Here is a 9,874-nt window from a genome sequence, read left to right as displayed (position 1 = left end):
CAGCAGGATGAATGAATGACTGACTGGAGGGAGACACCTCAGTATTTATTCAGTTTGGAGCACGTCCAACATACCTTATTCTATACAGCATACTGTACATGGTACATCCACCCTGACCCCCTCTCAGTTTCAACATGAGAGAAATTATCATGTCTTAGGAATTCTATCCAGAGAGATTAATAAATGCATGTGTTGTTCATGGTATTCAGGATAAACAAACAATGTGTCATGAAATCACTTATTTTAAAGTACACAAAGTGAGTAACTTACAAGCGGCTTTCCTGCTGCGTAAATAGGCACCGAGTCTTCTAAGGATATCAGGAATCCTACCCGTCAGGCACTCCCTGACGTAGCGACGCGCCGATGGGCGTTGTTCTTCCATAATGAGATACTTTATAACTGCAGCGCTGCCACTGACGTCAATCTAGCCAGAAGGACTTGTGACCGGTGGACTACAGTTTTTGGACTCTTTGGGAAACGTGCTTTTTGCGATTTTCAGCTGAAAACCATTTTTGTGAAATTATAGTCACTCCGCAGTCGCAATAAGTAAGTTGACTTTTCTTCCAATTGTGGTTATTTATTCGCTAGATTAATGCGCATGGAATATGTGGTACGCACTGAACACCAACACCAAGCGGGCTTTCAGGGGAGCGGCTTGGTTTATTTTTCTAGTACCTTTAACACCCATAACGCGGTTGACAGATGGTTGTCTTTATTTTACTTATCGACTATCAGTGTGTCGACATACAATAGCTTTTTCCGTTATATTATGTGACATTTTAAATTTTTGCTAGATAGTTGGAGTAGAATTGTTTGTTTATAATTCATGCGCACTTATTGATAATATGGATGCAACCAATACAAACATTGTCTCTACTGACTGAATCTGCGGTGTTGTGTGAAAGGTGGTCTGTTATCTAGACTGCCTTTTTTTAATAAATTTTTAGTAAGGACAGGCCACACTAAAAATAGTGTAGGTAGTATGCACATATCTTCAGCTTATTACAAGTTGAATATAAGGAGGACATTAACATTGTCTCTTTTAGAACTCTGCTGATAGACATTCCACGGTGCTGATAAAGTTTTGGAGTAGGCGCTGTTCTGAGTTCAGAACGGGTACTGCAAATCCTGCAGTGACACACCCATGTCCCAGTCCCACAGAACTGGAGAGAGACTGAGACGTTCACAAACTAACGGTGTCCCTTCCTTTTATCATTTAGCTTCTTCTGGCAAGATGCTGCTCCTTCTACTGGGAATTGTCATCCTGCACGCCGCAGCCCTAGTCCTCCTGTTTGTGTCAACGATTGTCAGCGTAAGTAAACCATCGTTATCAATGAATGATCTGATAAAACAACGTATTATTGATATCTCATTTATGATAATCATTCCAAACAGATTTTTTTTTTATACATTTAAAAATCAGTAGTTTGTTTTAAAGCATTGACATCTCTGCTATCTGTAAAGGTGTTTTCTATCAGGCTGCAGTGTTCTCTTGTTAATAGCAATACTGTGTTTATCTTCTAGGCCTGGACAACAGGGTCCACTAGCAGCTCAGACCTCTGGAATAACTGCTCTACAACCAATGGAGGATACCACTGTGACCCAGCCTACACTGGAGGTAGGATGCAGTACAGACGGACTTTGTACATCTGTGGCTTGTTTTTTTCCATTCTGCATGATGTTGATGATGCCTCCTCTTGTCCAATAGTAAACTTATTTTGAAAGAATATACTGTAGACATGTATTTCTTGACCCTGTAAATTGAGTAGTCTGTTTGTGCATTTGACATCAAGCTGGGTGTCGATTCTTCTGAGGTGTGTCTTGAGAATAAGTTAAGCACTGTTGGTTGACTGAAAGATCAGTAGACAGTAAGACATGGGAAGACCTGAACTGTGATTAACTATAACTGGCTTAATCCCTGAAAGCCCACCCATTCACTCTCTAGTTTACCGTGCCCCTGAAGGGCGTGTCAGGCGCCACTGTGACTCTACTGCCATCAAGGGGTGAAGATGTGAACCTAGAGTTTGCCCTGTTCATAGGCTCTCCTCTGTATAAATAGTCATGGTGTGATGTCCATATTCAGGCTGCATGTTTGGGAGGCCGTAGTGGTGGGATGAAGGTTTAGGGTGGGACTTTGTAGGACATTTCAAGTGTTAGCTCTGGGGAGAGGTGTGTGTGGCAGACAGGGAGGCCTTGGACCACCCCATGTAGGACATAGTGCGCTGACAACCCTGGTCACGCCCATGTATCAGATTGTGTGTACAGCGAGATCATTAACAAAACGAGAGCTCTAGCAGCTGTGTTTGTCTGAGACAGATTTAGACCAAAGCCAACAGTGGTTGGAGGGTAAGACTGCATAAAGATTGCAACTAGACCATATTAAATGAGAAGTTATGAATGTACATTACATGACCAAAAGTATGTTAACACCTGTTTGTCAAACACCTCATTCCAAAATCATGGGCATTAATATGCTGTATGGACCTCGCTTTGTGCATTGTCATGAAACAGGAAAGGGCCTTCCCCAAACTGTTGCCACAAAGTTGGAAGCTCAGAATCGACTAGAATGTCATTGTATGCTGCAGCTTTACGATTTCCCTTCATTGGAACTAAGGGGCCTAGCCCGAACCATGAAAAATAGCCCCAGACCATTATTCCTCCTCCACCAAACTTTACAGTTGGCACAATGCAAAGGTAGTGTTCTCCTGGCATCCGCCAAACCCAGATTTGTCCGTCGGACTGCCAGATGGTGAAGCGTGATTCATCACTTCAGAGAACATGTTTCCACTGCTCCAGAGTCCAATGGTGGCGAGCTTTACCCCACTCCAGCTGATGCTTGGCATGGTGATCTTAGGCTTGTGTGCGGCTGTTCGGCCATGGAAACCCATTTCATAAAGCTCTCGACGAACAGTTCTTGTGCTGACGTTGCTTCCAGAGGCAGTTTGGAACTCGATAGTAAGTGTTGCAACTGAGGACAGAAGATTTTTACACGCTACTTGTAATAACAGCACTTACATTTGACCGGGTCAGCTCTAGCAGGGCAGAAATTTTCCTGTGCCACATTGAAAGTCACTGAGCTCTTCAGTGAGACCATTTTACTGGCAATGTTTGTCTATGGAGATTGCATGGTTGTGTGCTCGGTTTTTATACACCTGTCAGCAACCGGTGTGTCTGAAATAGCCGAATCCACTAATTTGAAGTGGTGTCCACATACTTTTGTGTGTGTGCATTTGCAATAGAATATCTTACAATTTCCAGAAACATGATTCTAGAGGCACTGTAATACTATAGAACTTGTGTTCAATTGCCTTAGACCCAGTACCACAGTGCTAACTGCAGTAGCCTCGAGCCCATCAGGCCGTAGCTAGCTGCCTGGTGATGTCATGTGTCTAGAATGTGCGGGTGGGTCTTGGGCTCTGGTGTGTGTTGTCAATGAGACAGGCAGTAGAGCCAACAGCAGGCTGAAGCCAACATGCTCGCTCTCTGTCTTTCTCTCTCCCCCTCTGCCAGGTGGATTCATGGAACAGCTTGTTTGTTTGATTTGCTTTCATTACACCACTGATTGACATACTGTGTTTGTGTAAGGAGGCACGTGTGTTTGTGTTCTGTGAGGAGGGAGGGGAAGATAGTGGAGTCTGTACTCAAGTGCACGGGGCCCGGCCCAGTCAATCAGTAGTGCTCAAAGGCCCCTGGAGTGCTTTACTGAGCAATCAGTACATCTGGCATGCCTGGACTGGGAGAGATAAACATGAGGCTCAGTATACTGAGAGGGCGGGATGGTGGTGGAGGCACGTCCGAAGGTCACACCCACTGGGTGGCCTTTTATTTTTAATTTTGCTATTAGGAGTTAAGTTATGTAGTTATGCGTAGTTTATATTCCACATGGGGATTGGTTTGTTTTGTCCATCTTGTTTGAACTTGACCTGCCTTTGCCCCTGAAATGGGAATCCAGTCTTAGTTTGTATCACAAATTAGAGTTAAGCAAAGTCCACACTAGGGTTGCGCCTTCCTGTATGTTAGTTATTACATGGACACACAACAGCTGGTATGATCTCTACTGTAGCCACAAGCTGGCACATTAATCTTTTATATGAAGCTTCGATAGTCGGGACTCAACAAACCAAGAACAATTCTTAATTTTCCTGTTTGGACTTTTCTGTGAAATCTTTGTCTGTATATTTTATATACATTGTAGTGTATAGACTACAGTATAACATATTGTTGTACGGGTATACCCATGGCGCATATAATGGCAATACCTGTAGACACAAGCACAACGAGCGTTATTATGGTAGGTATTCTGTCCCCAGAGGACCACATCTCACACCAGAAAATGCCCCATGCCACATCGTCACAGCCTTCTGGTACCAGACAGGCAGCCCTGAAGAGAGGAAAGAAGAGAACGTGTCTGTTTATCAACAGTATAGATGGAGATATTTATAGAATCCTAATATAGAGCAGAACAACCAAGGATAATGTAACCTATCATGTTTAGGCCTATACATGGAGTTATTGCATGTCATTACATATACATTCCAGTATTCTCGTTATTATGAGAGCGGTTTGTATTGGTTTTGTGTAATGCTTTCGTGGATATAAATAGTGTTTGTCATATTGCTGTACAGTGGATGGGTTCGATAATAGTGTTGGCAATTTCCTCTGCCATATCTCCTGTCTAGTGTGCTCTGCTCTGGGGTGAGTGCAGCATGGGGACAGACATAATTGTCTTTCTGGGTAACCTGACTCTTTGATGGCCTCATCGAATCCATTAAACCCTGTTGTCATTTCCCCAAACCTCTCATGAAAAGATGTATTAGTTTACTGGAAAACTACAGGTGCATCATGGGATATTTAGAAACTATCTACAAATGGATGTCAACTGAAGAAACTGTTATGAATTAGTAATGTGTTTGCAGACTGAGTACTTTTGCTGGTGACGTTTGTTTGTGTGGTCACGCAAGGTCGCCACAAAGCCAACTGTCTCCTTACTTCAACATTATTTACGCATCTACTTCTTAGCTACAGTCATTCATTAAGGTTGCTTAACCAATTTAGTGATGCTAAAGCAGCCTGAGCAGGGCCTCAAAAACCACTGGATTCATGATTAATTAAATACCTGTAAAAACAAGCATGCACAGTAAGTTTGGTACCTGACAGACTCAAATACTGAGACTGGAACCTTCTCTTCCTACTTGACTAAGGTCCAGTTTCTTTAGTATCCTATGAGAGCGTGCAGTTCTGTTTGGCTCTGTAGAACTTTTTTTGTTTGTTTGGGTAGCATTAGCCACCAAAAGGGGACCGTAGCAGACACAGCTAAACATGAGATGAGAGAGAGATAGGGATGGCTGGCTTAGGAAACCTGAGTGGATGCAGGTTGCATGCATGACCCTCAGACAAGAAATAGACCCCCTTGGAAGTCCAGGCATTCCAGACGTAGATAGCGCTACAACCACAGCACTAACACACACAGATTGGTGGGGGGGCTATGTCTCAAATTCCCTGGCTGTCAATATAGGTTACTATAATGGGTTAACAGGGCTTTCTGTACTGTAGTAAGCTGGCCTTGGAACAGTGGTAGGTAGCCAGAGGATCAATATGTTACACAAAGTGTTAGGGGCCTGTGTGTATTACTGAGTACGCTACAATGCTTTCAGGAACAGAATATCTATGTAGGTACCATTATTGTAAATCCATTAAGGATTCCAGGTAACTAAACAAGACTCATTCCCTGTCTGGCCAGACCAATATTTAGCTGATCAACAATTTTGAGTTTCATTCTCATAAAAGTGGTTGCTTTAGTGTTGCGACCTCGGCATGATTCGTTTACCATGTTGTGTATAAAAAGTGAAGTTGATTTCTAGAAGTGAGTCTTATGGGTCCATGTGCTGTATAGCCATGTATCCTGTGTGGTCCTCTGTAGCTCAGTTGGTAGAGCATGTCTCTTGCAACACCAGGATAGTGGGTTTGGGACCAACCATAATAAGAAAAGAAAAAAAGTCCACTTTGGATAAAATAATCTGCTAAATGTCATATATTATTATCTATAATTGACTGACAAGCTCCCTCTCTCTTCCCTACAGAGTGGATCCAGGCAGTGCAGGCCCTGATGATCCTGTCCATCATCTTCAGCTTCATCTCTCTCTTCCTGTTCTTCTGTCAGCTCTTCACCCTCCAGAAGGGAGGACGCTTCTTTGTCACTGGAGTCTTCCAGATCCTTGCCAGTGAGTAGCCATTTTGTCCAGAAAAACACAACTGAAACGGACACATTCAGAAGTTTACACTACACTCTTCGAAGTATATGTGCCTGGAAGAACCTTTTGGGTTGCCCCCCCCTGGCAGAACCTTTCCACTTGAAATGTTCCTCAAGCAACCCCTCTGAAAAGGTTATTTGAGGAACCCCTGTGTAAATGTTCAAACCAGAACCTTTATGTGATTGGAGGGGTTCAATTCTTAACCTTTATTGTAGAGGTGACAGCCTATCAGATTGAGGTGTGGCTTATTGGAGGCATAGCTTTCAGATAATTATTTTTGTTCACACTTTAGCATAAATGTCATTCCTGTTCAAATTTGTACACCGCAAATTAAAATGTTCCTTGAATGCATGTTACATATTCTAATATGATTATCATTGCTGATTACATATAGTGGTAACTATTCGGACGTTAGAATTTTTATATGCTCTTGAACTCAAACTCCTTTGTTAGCTTCATTGAAACTACAAAACCACCAGTGTTCAACCTTAATATGTAATGACAATACAACAGAACAGACGAACTGGAATGACATTTAGTCTAACGGGTGACTAAGATATATTTTACAGCCACGCCTCTACTCCAGGGTCCCTCCATGAACCCGTTGCTACAATAGGGGTTTATCCCTTGTTTATTGTATTCTGTGCCCTTTGGCTATGGATAGACACTTCTTCTAGTCTATTGTGTCAAAGGGCTGCCAATGTCAAACCTCCCAGGTTGGCACTGTAGGCTGTGCCAGTGGGCACAGAGACAATGACACAAGTGGAAATGTCAAGACAGGCAATGTAGGGGGTGAACAACAAAACATCAACAAAGAGACAATGCCATGACATGCTTGTTCAGTGGGCAGGGCTGGGGAACTTGGAAGTAGGCCAAGGTTCTAGATGAGGAAGTGACAGAGGCCTGTTTATGGTTAAATAGCCACCATCTCCCCCAATGCTGCCCAGCAGGGTTCATAGTAGGACACATTAAATAAAGCACAGATTGTGATGACATGACACAACAATTTGATCTTCAAGTTCAAATGGAATTCACTCTATTGTATGTAAACATTTCCTCTCATCCTCTCTAGGTCTGTTTGTGATGAGTGGAGCAGTGATCTACACAGTGATGAGTCCGGACTGGGTGCCAGCAACGGAGGCCTTCGGCTGGGCTTATATCCTGGCCTGGGTGGCCTTCCCTCTGGCCCTGATCAGCGGACTCATCTACGTCATCTTGAGAAAACGGGAATGAGGCCCGTGTCCCCTAACCTCCACCCCGCCCTCAGCATTAACAATCACCCCTAGGAGACTAAACTCAAAAGCTTGAGGACCTGTATACCTCACTGGGTCACAAGGCTGCTTCACCTAGGTCTGCACCGCACCCTAGGGGTAACACCAAAAACACAACCACCAAAAATGACATAATGAAACAACCAATACTGTCAAATGTATATACTGTAGTATCTATGGTTTAAAACCTATTTATAACACATTTTACGTGTATGTACATAGTATTGTCGTGTTGCTCCGTTGACAAAAATATTCGTATGAGCTTCATTTTAGCTGATAAAGTGCCTAAATATTTGTTTATAATTAGGCGTTGTTTGTTTCTCTATGTAACCCACCAAAAATGTAAGAATAAAAAAGTTTTGAACTATTTTAACCAAAGTGCATGTATAAAATATAGAACTAGAAAGAATGTGTAACTGAGCTTGCTTTACAAAAACTAAGTGGTAACATCCAAATGATGGTTGTTAAAGGGATTCTCCAGTACTTTGTCTACTTTTTAGCCAGTAGTTTTAAAAGTAGAGCTCACGATCCAAAAGTGGCCCCCGAAAATTGCGTACTACGAGACATGCCCAATGTCACTGCTCCCTCTCATGCTCTGCTGTGTGTGCCTCTTCCTTGTTGTCACAAATATGGTGAGGAGCTGAAGCTCATTGGTTGAACTCAAATTGCTAGGGGGCTGGCTCAAATGGACAAATTCTAGGAAAAATGGCAAAGCACAGCTTTAAGAAAAAATTGCTTTCAAACTAGGGATTTCGTGGCTAATTGAGGTAAGACACAGTAATTCTGAACTACACATTGACACATCCAGCCCAAAGAGGGAGATTTAAAAGAAATACTTAGTAGTTGCCAAAGGTCCGGAGCATGTCTTTAACCATTCAAATGTTGGTTTGGTTATTTCTGTTTGTAAAATGTTTCAACATTATTTTTCTATTTTTTATTTTCAACAAAGATGGTGCTATGTATTTACCATTCCTATTACTGATAGCCATTTTGCGATCATTTACAGTCAAATGACTTGACTTATGCCAAGAAGTAACTAGGACATCAGGGTGAGAAGTAGACTCCATTGTAATGTCCATGTGCCTAACTGCTTATGTGTATAGAGAAGGCTATTCCATTTTGATTTGTCTAAATAAAAGCTTTGAAACAATCAGCTTTGATTGTTCGGCTACAAGGAGTGTTGAGTGATGTAGCGTTAGTTTATTTTGTTGGAATGTCAGTATTAGAAGATCCTGCCAATGTTCCATTTGCATTACTTAAACTGTTTTAGACAAGTTCAAGGATGGAGAATGTGAGCTAAATGACATTAGCAATGACTAAGATCTATGTTGTCTTTTCTCTCTTTGTTGTAAGGCCATGCCATGTTGATTTGTTGTGTTTATAGCATATGTACGACCAGTAAACACACTAGAACCTTTCTCTTGGGAGGAGTACTGTAACAACTAGTAGGGCATTGTAGCCAGATCCAAATTGATTTAAAGTTTTTATATCTAACATTTTATAGAGCTATTTCAATATTAAAGGTCAAGCTCTGAGGCAGCCTACTCAAACCTGATCAAGGCAGAATAGAGGACATTACTTTTAGTATTGGCTTTGTCATGTGGGAGAAAATGGACAGTGAGGTTTGCAGGTATGTTCTGTTTGCATACAAATGTTCTGTTTCACATACTTGAAGTTTGACAAGCTGCAGTCTCTGCCACCCTGATGAATGCAACTTCTTTCTTTTTGGGGAAAACATTGTTAACATGATATTAATAATATATCTATGACTATCTAGTATGCAGACTGATTCAATAAAACCAACCAAATTGAAAACAGCTCCTACCTACGGGGATTTGTATATTTCAGTACTCATACTGTATGTTGTGTATTCTTCCTCATCACAGAATAAAACTAACACTAACCCCATTAGACCTATATCCAATACATTGCATAATGTTGAACTCTATAACTATTTAGCCAAATACAATGTTAATAGCTATGTTGTTTAAGTCTATTGTCTGCCTTGAAGTTATGGTAAACTACTGAAGTGAAAGGTGCAGTACATGAAAGAGTGTAAAGTGGAATCCCTGCCAATGTTAACTGTATCTGGTTGGTCTGAGATAACTGTGTGCTATTAAAGAGAATGCAAATTCTGAGTTCTCCCTCTTTCTGTGGCCATGATGTAATGATACCTGCACTAGGGGCTCGATTCAATCTGTATTGCCGAAGTCCAGCGCTATAGCGCGCTTTAAATTTAAAGGTACTTTCCTATTGAGCCGACATATGCAGCATTTACTGTGAATGCAGTCTGTGCGGGAACATTGCCTTTAAATGTGCAGTGGATTTGGGAATTATTCAGACCCCTTGACT

General features: G+C 41.8%; 1 protein-coding gene across 1 annotated transcript; it reads left to right on the top strand.

Moving 5' to 3' along the window:
- The first annotated feature begins 401 nt into the window (after positions 1-401).
- Positions 402-9,660, top strand: pmp22b (peripheral myelin protein 22b). Its single transcript, XM_038974772.1, has 5 exons — positions 402-546; positions 1,221-1,312; positions 1,525-1,618; positions 6,081-6,221; positions 7,324-9,660. Exons 2-5 carry the CDS (start codon positions 1,235-1,237, stop codon positions 7,482-7,484), a joined length of 474 nt encoding a protein of 157 aa, XP_038830700.1. The 5' UTR covers positions 402-546; positions 1,221-1,234; the 3' UTR covers positions 7,485-9,660.
- Positions 9,661-9,874: the final 214 nt, after the last annotated feature.

The sequence above is a fragment of the Salvelinus namaycush genome, chromosome 35 (genome assembly GCF_016432855.1).
Source record: "Salvelinus namaycush isolate Seneca chromosome 35, SaNama_1.0, whole genome shotgun sequence".
In the NCBI taxonomy this organism is placed as follows: domain Eukaryota; kingdom Metazoa; phylum Chordata; class Actinopteri; order Salmoniformes; family Salmonidae; genus Salvelinus; species Salvelinus namaycush.
This window is presented reverse-complemented; position numbering and strand designations above follow the sequence as displayed.